At 42.1% G+C, this 13,881-nt stretch overlaps 1 protein-coding gene across 1 annotated transcript in view; it reads left to right on the top strand.

Moving 5' to 3' along the window:
• LOC103083316 (BDNF/NT-3 growth factors receptor) overlaps nucleotides 1-11,993 on the top strand; it is a 94,831-nt gene extending 82,838 nt beyond the window's left edge. The window contains exons 5-6 of the mRNA XM_007456116.1: nucleotides 8,613-8,771; nucleotides 9,649-11,993. Coding sequence (XP_007456178.1) covers nucleotides 8,613-8,771; nucleotides 9,649-9,834 — 345 coding nt within the window. The 3' untranslated portion in view covers nucleotides 9,835-11,993. The remainder of the gene's footprint in view (nucleotides 1-8,612; nucleotides 8,772-9,648) is intronic.
• The last annotated feature ends 1,888 nt before the right edge of the window (nucleotides 11,994-13,881 follow it).

Here is a 13,881-nt window from a genome sequence, read left to right as displayed (position 1 = left end):
CCTGCTGTCCTGTGAGCTCACCCACTGACCCGCGGTCAGCATGGCATTTGGGCAGGTAGCACTGAGGATCACCAGCGTGAAAAGTAGGCCCTGCCACCCAGTGGGCTACTGTGCAGAAATCTTATCTTGGTTTAAAAATCAGACAGCCTTGATGGGCTACAAACCTGTATATGGAATATACTTAGTTTTTCTCCAGAAAGTAGGAAATCATAAACAAGTCTCTTTGGTCAAAGTTTTCTTTGCCCGTGCTAATGCTGTTGCTATCTAATGCCTCAGCCTTGGTGCTTTTACTAAAATGGGCTTTTCAAAAACCATACTTACTTATTAACTTTATTTTTTTAACATTTTAATTGGAGTATAATTGCTTTACAGTGGTGTGTTAGCTTCTGCTTTATAACAAAGTGAATCAGTTATTCATATACATATATCCCCATATCTCTTCCCTCTTGCGTCTCCCTCCCTCCAACTCTCCCTATCCGACCCTTCTAGCTGATCGCAAAGCACCGAGCTGATCTCCCTGTGCTATGTGACTGCTTCCCACTAGATATCTATTTTACATTTGGTAGTGTATATATGTCCATATATACACTACCACTCTCTCACTTTGTCCCAGCTTATCCTTCCCCCTCCCGGTGTCCTCAAATCCATTCTCTAGTAGGTCTGCGTCTTTATTCCTGTCTTGCCCTAGGTTCTTCACGATCATTTTTTTTTTTTTAGATTCCATATATATGTGTTAACATAGGGTATTTGTTTTTCTCTTTCTGACTTACTTCACTCTGTATGACAGATTCTAGGTCCATCGACCTCACTACGAATACCTCAATTTTGTTTCTTTTTATGGCTGAGTAATATTCCATTGTATGTATGTGCCACATCTTCTTTATCCATTCATCTGTTGATTGACACTTAGGTTGCTTCCACGTCCTGGCTATTGTAAATAGTGCTGCAATGAAGATTGTGGAACATGACTCTTTTTGAGTTATGGTTTTCTCACGGTATATGTCTAGTAGTTGGATTGCTGGGTCGTATGGTAGTTCTACATTTAGTTTTTTAAGGAACCTCCATACTGTTATCCATAGTAGCTGTATCAATTTACATTCCAATCAACGGTGCAAGAGGGTTCCCTTTTCTCCACACCCTCTCCAGCATTTATTGTTTGTAGATTTTTTGATGATGGCCATTCTGACCGATGTGAGATGACATCGCATTGTAGTTTTGATGTGCATTTCTCTAATGAGTAATGATGTTGAGCAGTCTTTCGTGTGTTTGTTGGCAATCTGTATATCTTCTTTGGAGAAATGTCTATTTAGGACTTCTGCCCATTTATGGATTGGGTTGTTTGTTTTTTTCATATTGAGCTGCATGAGCTGCTTGTAAATTTTGGAAATTAATCCTTTGTCAGTTGCTTCATTTGCAAATATCTTCTCCCTCTCTGAGAGTTGTCTTTTCTTCTTGTTTATGGTTTTCTTTGCTGTGCAAAAGCTTTGAAGTTTCATTAGGCCCCATTTGTTTATTTTTGTTTTTATTTCCATTTCCCTAGGAGGTGGGTCAAAAGGATCTTACTGTGGTTTATGTCATAGAGTGTTCTGCCTATGTTTTCCTCTAAGAGTTTGAAAGTGTCTGGCCTTACATTTAGGTCTTGAATCCATTTTGAGTTTATTTTTGTGTATGGTGTTAGGGAGTGTTCTAATTTCATACTTTTACATGTAGCTGTCCAGATTTCCCAGCACCACTTACTGAAGAGGCTTTCTTTTCTCCATTGTATATGCTTGACTCCTTTTTCAAAGACAAGGTGACCATATGTGCATGTGTTTATCTCTGGGATTTCTGTCCTGTTCCATTGACCTATACTTCTGGTTTTGTGCCAGTACCATACTCTCTTGATTACTGTAGCTTTGTAGTATAGTCTGAAGTCTGGGAGCCTGATTCCTCCAGCTCCATTTTTCTTTCTCAAGATTGCTTTGGCTATTTGGGGTCCTTTGTGTTTCCATACAAATTGTGAAATTTTTTGTTCTACTTATGTGAAAAATGCCAGTGGTAGTTTGATAGGGATTGCATTGAATCTGTAGATTGCTTTGGGTAGTATAGTCATTTTCATAATGTTGATGCTTCCAATCCAAGAACATGGTATATCTCTCCATCTATTTGTATCATCTTTAATTTCTATCATCAGTGTCTTATAATTTTCTGCATACATGTCTTTTGTCTCCTTAGGTAGGTTTATTCCTAGGTATTTTATTCTTTTTTTTGCAACAGTAAATGGGAGTGTTTTCTTAATTTCACTTTCAGATTTTTCATCATTGGTGTATAGGAATGCAAGAGATTTCTGTGCATTAATTTTGTATCCTGTTACTTTACCAAATACATTGATTAGGTCTAGTAGTTTTCTGGTGGCATCTTTAGGATTCTCTATGTATAGTATCATGTCACTGCAAACAGTGACAGCTTTACTTCTTCTTTTCCAATTTGGATTCCTCTTATTTCTTTTTCCTCTCTGATTGCTGTGGCTAAGACTTCCAAAACTATGTTGAATAATACTAGTGAGAGTGGGAAACCTTGTCTTGTTCCAGATCTTAGTGGAAATGGTTTCAGTTTTTCACCATTGAGGATGATGTTGGCTGTGGGTTTGTCATATATGGCCTTTATTATGTTGAGGTAAGTTCCCTCTATGCCTACTTTCTGAAGGTTTTTTATCATAAATGGGTGTTGAATTTTGTCGAAAGCTCTCTCTGCATCTATTGAGATGATCATATGGTTTTTCTCCTTCAGTTTGTTAATATGGGGTATCACACTGATTTGCATATATTGAAGAATCCTTGCATTCCTGTGATAAACCCCACTTGATCATGGTGTATGATCCTTTTAATGTGCTGTTGGATTCTGTTTGCTAGTATTTTGGGGGGGAAGTTTGCATCTATTTTCATCAGTGATATTGGTCTGTTGCTTTCTTGTTTTGTAACATCTTTGTCTGGTTTGGGTATCAGCATGATGGTGGTCTCATAGAATGAGTTTGGGAGTGTTCCTCCCTCTGCTATATTTTGGAAGTTTGAGAAAGATAGGTGTTAGCTCTTCTCTAAATGTTTGATAGAATTCGCCTGTGAAGCCATCTGGTCCTGAGCTTTTGTTTGTTGGAAGATTTTTAATCACGTTTTCAATTTTAGTGCTTGTGATTGGTCTGTTCATATTTTCTATTTTTTCCTGGTTCAGTCTTGGAAGGTTGTGCATTTCTAAGAATTTTTCCATTTCTTCCAGGTTGTCCATTTTATTGGCATATAGTTGTTTGTAGTAAGCACTCATGATGCTTTGTATTTCTGCAGTGTCAGTTGTTACTTCTCCTTTTTCATTTCTAAGTCTACTGATTTGAGTCTTCTCCCTTTTTTTCTTATTGAGTCTGGCTAATGGCTTATCAATTTTATTTTCTCAAAGAAACAGCTTTTAGTTTTATTGATCTTTGCTATCATTTCCCTCATTTCTTTTCTTTCTTTTTTTTTTTTTTTGGTGGTACGCGGGCCTCTCACGGTTGTGGCCCCTCCCGTTGCGGAACAACAAGCTCCGGATGCGCAGGCTCAGTGGCCATGGCTCACGGGCCCAGCTGCTCCGCGGCATGTGGGATCCTCCCAGACCGGGGCACGAACCCACGTCCCCTGCATCGGCAGGCGGACTCTCAACCACTGCGCCACCAGGGAATCCCTCCCTCATTTCTGTTTCATTTATTTCTCATCTGATCTTTATGATTTCTTTCCTTCTGCTAACTTTGGGGTATTTTTTGTTCTTCTTTCTCTAATTGCTTTAGGTGTAAGGTTAGGTTGTTTATTTGAGATGTTTCTTGTTTCTTAAGGTAGGATTGTATTGCTATAAACTTCCCTCTTAAAAGTGCTTTTGCTGCATTCCATAGATTTTGGGTCGTCGTGTTTTCATTGTCATCTGTTTCTAGGTTTTTTCTGATTTCCTTTTTGATTTCTTCAGTGATCTCTTGGTTATTAAGTAGTGTATTGTGTATCCTCCATGTGTTTGTATTTTTTACAGATTTTTTCCTGTAATTGATATCTAGTCTCATAGCTTTGTGGTCAGAAAAGTTACTTGATACGATTTCAATTTTCTTAATTTTACCAAGGCTTGACTTGTAACCCAAGATATGATCTATCCTGGAGAATGTTCCATGAGCACTTGAGAAGAAGGTGTGTTCTGTTGTTTTTGGATGGAGTGTCCTATAAATATCAATTAAGTCCATTTTGTTTAATGTATCATTTAAAACTTGTGTTTCCTTATTTATTTTCATTGTGGATGATCTGTCCATTGGTGAAAGTGGGGTGTTAAAGTCCCCTACTATGACTGTGGTACTGCCGATTTCCCTTTTAATGGCTATTAGCATTTGCCTTATGTATTGAGGTGCTCCTATGTTGGGTGCATAAATATTTACAATTGTTATATCTTCTTCTTGGATATATCCCTTGATCATTATGTAGTGTCCTTCTTTGTCTCTTGTCTTTGTTTTAAAGTCTATTTCGTGTGATATGAGAATTGCTACTCCAGCTTTCTTTTGATTTCCATTTGCATGGAATATCCTTTTCCATCTCCTCACTCAGGCTGTATGTGTCCCTACATCTGATGTGGGTCTCTTGTGGACAGCATATCTATGGGTCTTCTTTTGTATCCATTCAGCCAGTCTATTTTTTTTTTTTTGGTTGGAGCATTTAATCCATTTACATTTAAGGTAATTATCGATATGTATGTTCCTATTACCATTTTCTTAAATGTTTTGGGTTTGTTATTGTATGTCTTTTCCTTCTCTTGTGTTTCCTGCCTAGAGGAGTTCCTTTAGCATTTGTTGTAAAGCTGGTTTGGTGGTGCTGAATTGTCTTAGCTTTTACTTGTCTGTAAAGGTTTTAATTTCTCCATCAAATCTGAATGAGATCCTTGCTGGGTAGAGTAATCTTGGTTGTAGGTTTTTCCCTTTCATCACTTTAAATATGTCCTGCCACTCCCTTCTGGCTTGCCGAGTTTCTGCTGAAAGATCAGCTGTTAACCTTATTGGGATTCCCTTGCATGTTATTTGTTGTTTTCCCTTGCTCCTTTTAACATTTTTCGTTTGTATTTAATTTTTGATACATTGATTAATATGTGTCTTGGCATGTTTCTCCTTGGATTTATCCTGTATGGGACTCTCTGTGCTTCCTGGACTTGATTATTTCCTTTCCCATACTAGGCAAGTTTTCAACTATAATCTCTTCAAATATTTTCTCAGTCCCTTTCTTTTTCTCTTCTTCTTCTGGGACCCCCTATAATTCAAATGTTGGTGCATTTAATATTGTCCCAGAGATCTCTGAGACTGTCCTCAGTTCTTTTCATTGTTTTTTCTTTATTCTGCTCTGCAGTAAGTTATTTCCACTATTTTATCTTCCAGGACACTTATCTGTTCTTCTGCCTCAGTTATTCTGCTATTGATCCCTTCTAGAGAATTTTTAATTTCATTTATTGTGTTGTTCATGATTGTTTCTTTGCTCGTTAGTTCTTCTAAGTCCTTGTTAAACGTTTCTTGTATTTTGTCCATTCTATTTCCAAGATTTTGGATCATCTTTACTATCATTATTCTGAGTGCTTTTTCAGGTAGACTGCCTATTTCCACTTCATTTGTTATGTGTGGTGGGTTTTTACCTTGCTCCTTCATCTTTCTTTGTCTTCACATTTTGCTTAACTTACTGGGTTTGGGATCTCCTTTTCGCGGGTGGCACGTTCGTAGTTCCCATTGTTTTTGGTGTCTGCCCCCAGTGGCTAAGGTTAGATCAGTGGGTTGTGTAGGCTTCCTGGTGGAGGGGAGTGGTGCCTGTGTTCTGGTGGATGAGGCTGGATCTTGTCTTTCTGGTGGGCAGATCTACCTCTGGTGATGTGTTTTGGAGTGTATGTGACCTTATTATGAGTTAAGGCAGACTCTCTGCTAATGGGTGGGGTTGTATTCCTGTCTTGCTAGTTGTTTGGCATAGGGTGTCCAGCAGTGTAGCTTGCTGGTCGTTGAGTGGAGCTGTTTCTTGGCGTTGAGATGGAAATCTCTGGGAGATTTTCACCCTTTGATATTACGTGGAGCTGGGAGGTCTCTGGTGGACCAATGTCCTGAACTTGGCTCTCCCGCCTTAGAGGCACAGCCCTGACGCCTAGCTGGAGCACCAAGAGCCTGTCATCCACACGGCTCAGAATAAAAGGGAGGGAGAAAGAGAAAGAAAGAGAGAGAGAGAAAGAAAGAAAAGAAAGAAAGAAAGAGAGAAAGAAAGAAAGAAAAGAAAGAGAGAGGGGGAGAGAAAGAAAGAAAGAGAGAAAGAAAGAAAGAAAGAGGTAAAATTAAAGTAAAAAGTTATTAAAATAAAAAACAAAAAATAATTATTAAATTTTTTTTAAGTAATTAAAAAAAAAGAAAGAAGAGAACAGCCAAAGCAAAATACAAACCCACCAATGATAACAAGTACTGAAAACTTCACTAAAAAAAACCCCCAAAACCCGGACACACAGAACCCTTGACAAATGGTAAAAGCCCAGCTATACAGACAAAATCACACACAGAAGCATACGCATACACTCACAAAAAGGGAAAAAAATATATATATCATTGCTCCCACAGTCCACCTCCTCAATTTGGGATGATTCGTTGTCTATTCAGGTATTCCACAGATGCGGGTACATCAAGTTGACTGTGGAGATTTCATCCGCTGTTCTGAGGCTGCTGGGAGAGATTTCCCTTTCTCTTCTTTGTTCGCACAGTTCCCGGGGCTCAGCTTTGGATTTGGCCCCGCCTCTGCGTGTAGGTCGCCTGAGGGCGTCTGTTCTTCACTCAGACAGGACGGGGTTAAAGGAGCTGCTGATTCGGGGCATCTGCCTCACTCAGGCCGCATGGAGGGAGGGGTGCGGATGCGAGGCGGGCCTGCGGCGGCAGAGGCCTGCATGATGTTGCACCAGCCTGTGGCGCGCCGTGTGTTCTCCCGGGGAAGTTGTCCCTGGATCCCGGGACCCTGGCAGTGGCGGGCTGCACAGGCTCCTGAGGGGAGGTGTGGATAGTGACCTGTGCTTGCACACAGGCCTCTTGGTGGCTGCAGCAGCCTTAGCGTCTCATGCCTGTCTCTGGGGTCCGCGCTGTTACCCGCGGCTCGTGCCCGTCTCTGGAGCTCCTTTAAGCGGTGCTCTGAATCCCCTCTCCTCGCGCACCAGGAAACAAAGAAGCAAGAAAAAGTGGGAGGGGAGGTGTGGGTAGTGACCTGTGCTCTTGCACAGGCTTCTTGGTGGCGGCAGCAGTAGCCTTAGCGTCTCATGCCCGTCTCTGGGGTCTGCGCTGATACCCGCGGCTCGTGCCCGTCTCTGGAGCTCCTTTAAGCGGTGCTCTGAATCCCCTCTCCTCGCGCACCAGGAAACAAAGAAGCAAGAAAAAGTCTCTTGCTTCTTTGGCAGCTCCAGACCTCTTCCTGGACTCCCTCCCGGATAGCTGTGGTGCACTAACCCCTTCAGGCTGTGTTCACACAGCCAGTCCTCTCCCTGGGATCCAACCGAAGCCCAAGCCTCAGCTCCCAGCCCCGCCCGCCCCGGCGGGTGAGCGAGTGCCGGTCGGCGCTTTTGTGGTACGCGGGCCTCTCACTGTTGTGGCCTCTCCCGTTGCGGAGCACAGGCTCCGGACGCGCAGGCCCAGCGGCCATGGCTCACGGGCCCAACCGCTCCGCGGCACGTGGGATCCTCCCGGACCGGGGCACGAACCCGTGTCCCCTGCATCGGCAGGCGGACTCTCAACCACCGCGCCACCAGGGAAGCACCCTATTCTTTTATCTCTGTTTTTTCTTTTGCCCTACACGGGTACGTGGGGAGTTTCTTGCCTTTTGGGAGGTCTGAGGTCTCCTGCCAGCGTTCAGTAGGTGTTCTGTAGGAGTTGTTCCACGTGTAGATGTAGTTCTGATGTATTTGTGGGGAGGAAGGTGATCCCTGCGTCTTACTCTTCCGCCATCTTGAAGCTCCTCCTACTTATTTACTTTTGTAAATAAGCTCAGTTGAAGTTTCCTGTAGTAGATGAAATTCCAAAGACTGGACTTCTTTGTGTCCATAGCAACCTGAAACTCAGTTTCCCCTTCTGTAAAATGTGAATAATCATTTCTGCCCTGCCCATTGCTGGGTTGTGGTAAGCATGTTCGAGCCAGCTCTGTGCGCTCTCCTGACACTTTAAAGTGGAAGGAAGCTCCGGCCTTGCTAAGGAAGCAGAGTCCCATGGTGGGTCATTTTGGATGCAAAACTCTCTACTTGTTATCCTGACCAAAGTTATCTTGTTAATTACAAGATCAAGTCATCCTCATACCAGAAAGTAGGTGTGTCTGTGTTTTATACAGGATGAATATCCACCCAATCACCATCTCTGCTCCTGTCTGGTTGTGAGAAAGAGAGAATTGAAAAAATGTGAGAAAAATCCTTTACCACTCTTTGCTCTCTCTGTTGCTTGAGATTATAAACCAATCATCTTTCCCTTATGTTTTATAAACAATTAAAATTAATAAATACAAATAAAGGAAAGGGAAAAAAATGTCCCCCTTCCAAACCTTTTCTCCTGATGGTGGGAACTGATGCCACCTTGTTTACCCCTTTTCTGCCAGGTCGGTGGCCACACGATGCTGCCCATTCGCTGGATGCCTCCAGAGAGCATCATGTACAGGAAGTTCACCACTGAAAGTGACGTCTGGAGCCTGGGGGTCGTGTTGTGGGAGATCTTCACGTACGGCAAACAGCCCTGGTACCAGCTGTCGAACAATGAGGTGAGTGGCGGGTGGCACCAAGACCCCTAGAGAGCTGACACAGAGAGGCATCCCCAGGCTGGAAGTCAGGACACGCTCTCATGTGGCTTTGTTGGGAGAAGCACCTCCCAAACGGCCTGCCATGTACCTAAATTTCATCGCCAAAGTATAGTCACTCTCCAAATTTAAGAGTTCTAGAAAGAGAAAAGCACAGCATTTGCTGACGCACCTGTGATTCTCTGGCATTGGGACCAGGTAGTCATTTCATGCTGTTCATCTAGTAAATTGATAGCAGATGTGGCATTTCGGTACTCCTAGAGTCCAGCTAGCTTTTTGGTATTATTCCAATAAGGTTTCAAGCTTCTCTCCTTTTTGCATATTTCACTAGAACATTTACTTCTAGTGAAAAACACAAACATTTTATTTTCCTTTTCTAATCTGTTTGCAAATATGTCTATATTTGAGGCATCACTTCTTGGTCAAGAACCTCACTTCTTCAGGCCCACGTCTGTCTTTTATCCAATTCCATTATCCAAAATGACTGCTCATTTCTGTACCCTGGGGTTCCCTGGCCAGTTAGTGCCCTGACACAAAAGTGACCCTGGTCCCATCTCAGGCCAGTAAAACATTGGAATTCCAGGGTGTGCTTTGGGAGCATTCCATATAGATGAATTATTTCCCTGCCAGTTTGGTGAAATCAGTGTGGCTTGAAAAATGAATATAAACCCATCAAATTAACCATGACATACCAACCTAGAACAGTCACTCTCTTGCCTCTGAAAAAAAGTAAACACTGAGTGGGTTTCTTTAAAGCAGCCCTCTCTTTGTACTGACATTTATTGTATCAACAGTGTTTTTCCTCTGGTCTGACCCTATCTTTGCTCTCCGTCCCGTCCAGGTGATAGAATGCATCACTCAAGGCCGAGTCTTGCAGCGACCTCGAACATGCCCCCAGGAAGTCTATGAGCTGATGCTGGGGTGCTGGCAGCGAGAGCCCCACATGAGGAAGAACATCAAGGGCATCCACACCCTCCTTCAGAACTTGGCCAAGGCATCTCCGGTCTACCTGGATATACTAGGCTAGGGCCCTTTCCCCCAGACCGATCCTTCCCAAAGCACCTCCTCAGTTGGGCCGAGAGGATGAACGTCTTTTAACTGCCGCTGGATGCCGTCAATCTGCTGTTCTTCGCTCTGACAGTATTAACTACAAAGACACCGAGAAGCTTTCCGAGGGAAGCAATGTGTACTTCTCCATCCGCAGACACAGTATGGACTTCTTTTTGGCATTATCTCTTTCTCTCTTTCCATCTCCCTTGGTTTATTCCCTAGGTTTTTTTTTGTTTGTTTTTCTTTCCTTTATTTTTTGTCTTCCCTGCTTCACAATCCTCACCCTTTCCTTTTTAATCAGTCTGGCTTCTGCATTACTATGAACTCTGCATAGACAAAGGCCTTAACAAACCTAATTTGTTATATCAGCAGACACTCCGGTTTGCCCACCACAACTAACAATGCCTTGTTGTATTCCTGCCTTTGATGTGGATGAAAAAAAGGGAAAACAAATATTTGACTTAAACTTTGTCACTTCTGCTGTACAGACATCGAGAGTTTCTATGGATTCACTTCTATTTATTTATTATTATTACTGTTCTTATTGTTTGGGATGGCTTAAGCCTGTGTATGAAAAAGGAAAACTTGTGTTCAATCTGGGAAGCCTTTATCTTTGGGAGATTAAAACCAGAGAGAAAGAAGATTTATTATAAACCGCAGTATGGGAAGAACAAAGACAACCATTGAGATCAGCTGGCGTCAGTCCCAACTTAAGAAAACCCAGCGACTGTTAGCTGGGAACAATGTATTCGGCACCTTTCCCCGAGGACATTTCTGAGGAGTAAAAAGACTGTTGAACTCTGTGCCATGGACTATACTTTTCCCATCACTGGAAACACTAGAGTGTAGTACAGAGAAAAGATGGCTTCCGGGAGGTAAGATGGCACATCACACGTTCCGACAGTCTTGTCTTTGTAGGCCACGGTGATGGCACTGGTTTGTTTTTCCAAGTGTTATCCACTGAGCCTGTGTCAAGTTCAGTTGAAAGTAGGTGGATTCTTGTCCAGCAATCATTTCAGGGTCAGGTGGGAAAGCCAAGGACTTGGAAAAGATAGGACAAGCTCTAAATTTGGAGGCAAGTTTCTCTTACATTGAACTTTTCAGATAGCACTTCCTTCCAATCCCTAGCCTCCACCCCACCCGTCCTTTTAACTGTGCAAGCAAAATTGTGCATGGTCTTTGTCGATAAAAATATCTTGTGTGCAGAAACTACCGCTCCAGACGTCGCGCCCCAGATATGTAGAGCAGATCCATAAAAGGTATAACTTATATAATTAGGGGAAGCTAATGGAATTCATCAGCTGAGTATAAATGTCTCTGGGTCGTATGGTGGCGATGGGTTTTAACAAATATGGACCCTGAAACCTGGCTATCCTCAACCATGTCGCACCCACTGTGGCCCTGTGAGAAGGGCAAAATCAACCCCCAAGGGACAGGAGACCTCACCCACCCTGGGGGTATCACAGGCATTGATGTTCAGTGTACACAGGCCAAGACCTTGCTCTGGGCTCTGGTTGGGAGAGTGGTCTCATTCTAAATGTACTCCATTGTCAATATGCTGTTTTGTTTTTTTCACTGCATTTTAAAAGAAAGTAAAAACAAAAACTTAGGCACAGCATACCCATGGGACACTGTGCCCAGGCCAAGCTTTGGAGGTGTGCTTCTGGGCATAGCCACGGGTTTTGCGAAAAGAGGTTGTAAATTTAAATAGAAATTTACAGTTATCTGGGTGATCAGTGATACCAAGGAAGAAACATTTTTCTGTTCCTCAAGAAAACTTGCTACCCTCTGTGAGGGGAATTTTGCTAACTCGACATCTTTATAACACGAGCCAGATTGAAAGGGAGTGATTTGAATTCAACTTAGGTCATTTTATTTCATATTTGTTTCTGAAGGTGCAATTGCTCTGTTTAAGTTTTGCTTGTGCCCTTAGTTACTGAAGCACCTTATTTTCCATTCTAGACATTGAAAGCCAGTTCTCAAAAAAAGCAAAAGTGTCCATTAACAGAGAACAAAAGGAAATCCAGTAGCATCTGCTGTCAAGTGAAGGGGGTTGGACAAGGCGATGCCCATAGTCCTTTCAGGTTCTGCGCTGCCTATGAGACATGGGAGTTGAATTGTTCTCTTTGTCGGTGACCAAAAACCCTCCAGAACACACATAATAATATAACGAAAGCCATATCTCCATGATATATACCTGCACGTATATATCCTATTAAGGGCCCATGGTACTGTTAAAACACTGTGGCACCCTGTGAAGCAGTAAGAAGAGGCAGATTTGTACAAAACTTTTCTAGATTCCATCAGTGATGACCTGAAAACCTACACAGGTTTGTTATTCTGTGCGACTGGCCAGCTGCTCTGGGGGAGAAGCTTCAAGTTACTTGTTTTATTTTAACAGAGAGCAAAGGAGGTAATACTCTAAGGGATCAAATTCAAGGAGGGCTATGCAGTTTTAGAGCAAGGATTTGTTTAAAGCAGATGAGAGGATGGGAGCATTCCCTTCCCCTTCCAGTGTTGTGTTTTCCTCTGAAGGAAAAAAGAAAGAAAAAAAAAATTTCTCTTTACCTTCTGACAAGTCCCTCAAGGTCTTGAAATGAAAGGTTCTATGCAAGTGCAAAGTTTTATAGTTATTTATATTGCTGATTATTATTCATTTTTTCCCTCTGTTGTCTCAAGAGTATGTACTGATCGCAGAGACGTCTCGCATTGAAAGAATCCCAGATTGCTTTTAAAGTAACCGAATGAACCACAGACTGTCTTCAAGTCTCCATCCCTGTTCTTCCACAATCCCCTCTTCTCATGCTCTTGTAATATTTAGAAAAGGGGCATCCTCATTCTGCAGTGTAAAAGATCACAGAATAGGGCCTGCCATCAAATTCATTAAAAACTACAACGGGAGTGGTGACAAACCTAATTCTCTAGCCTGAACTCATGCTGACAGTTGCTTCCATTTATACATTGTTTAATAGTTTCCCAAACACTTTTCACATATGTTGGCAAATTATTCCCATTTTTTAAAGGTGAGGAAATTGAGAGTTGGAGAAGTTAAATGGCATGCTAGTACTCTCCAGGCACCTCTGGGACTTAATCTAGGTATTCTGACTCTGATGTTCATGATTTGGTCCACTAGAGACCCTAATATATACACAAGCAGTCCAGGAGAGAAAGCACGCTAACCAATTCATGAAGCAGGATATGAAGTTAGAGGAGCAAAATGAAATATGTGAGATGCAAGCAGCTGAGATCTCATGACATATAATCATGCTCATAGCTTCAGCGAAATCCTTGTACAATGAACCAGTGTCATAATCAGGCTTATTTAGAAGACATTTTGAACTATGCTATAAAAGACTATATCAGAATTCATATTATATGTTCACATCAGCACTCCCTGTGGTATTTCCATGTATTTATATGTATGTTATAAATACTAGATTTATACATAGACAAACACACATGCATAGTGTGTTTGTGAGCTTATGTATAAATTTATAGGCACACAGTAATAGAGATAATTATAAGTAGGGTGCAGTATGAATAATTTGCTTAAGATCTGCTAAATAACCAAAACTTTTTTAATGTCATGTTGCTGTTCGTGCTTCCTTTCTCCATGTGGGTAGGACCCCATCACACTTTTCGACTCTCTGCAATACTGCATGGGTGGAAGACATATTTAAGATAATGTGCTTCCCAAAACAACTAAATCAAAACCATCCCACTACACTGAGTCCTTCCTCTGGCTCCCTGCAAAGGAAAATGCAGCCGGAAATATATCTCCTTATGTAAAGGTCCAGAAAAGGAAAACTGATTTTTTTTTAAATCGTTTTGCACATTTATTTGTATTATGCTCACCTGTCCCACTGTGACCCCTTTACACTTGTGTTCAGAGTCCAAGCATTCCAGAAGAGAACTGGAGTGTTGGGAGCCCAGTGTCTTGAAGGCCAAAGGTGAGAATCCAAGACTCCACTGCGAGGCGAGTGACTCTTAGGAATTCCCACATCCTAGCGGAATGCAAGAGGCA

This window comes from Lipotes vexillifer, unplaced genomic scaffold (genome assembly GCF_000442215.2).
Source record: "Lipotes vexillifer unplaced genomic scaffold, Lipotes_vexillifer_v1.1 scaffold806, whole genome shotgun sequence".
Lineage (NCBI taxonomy): Eukaryota > Metazoa > Chordata > Mammalia > Artiodactyla > Lipotidae > Lipotes > Lipotes vexillifer.
The sequence above is the reverse complement of the archived record's forward strand: the minus strand, read 5'-3'. Positions and strand labels throughout refer to the sequence as shown.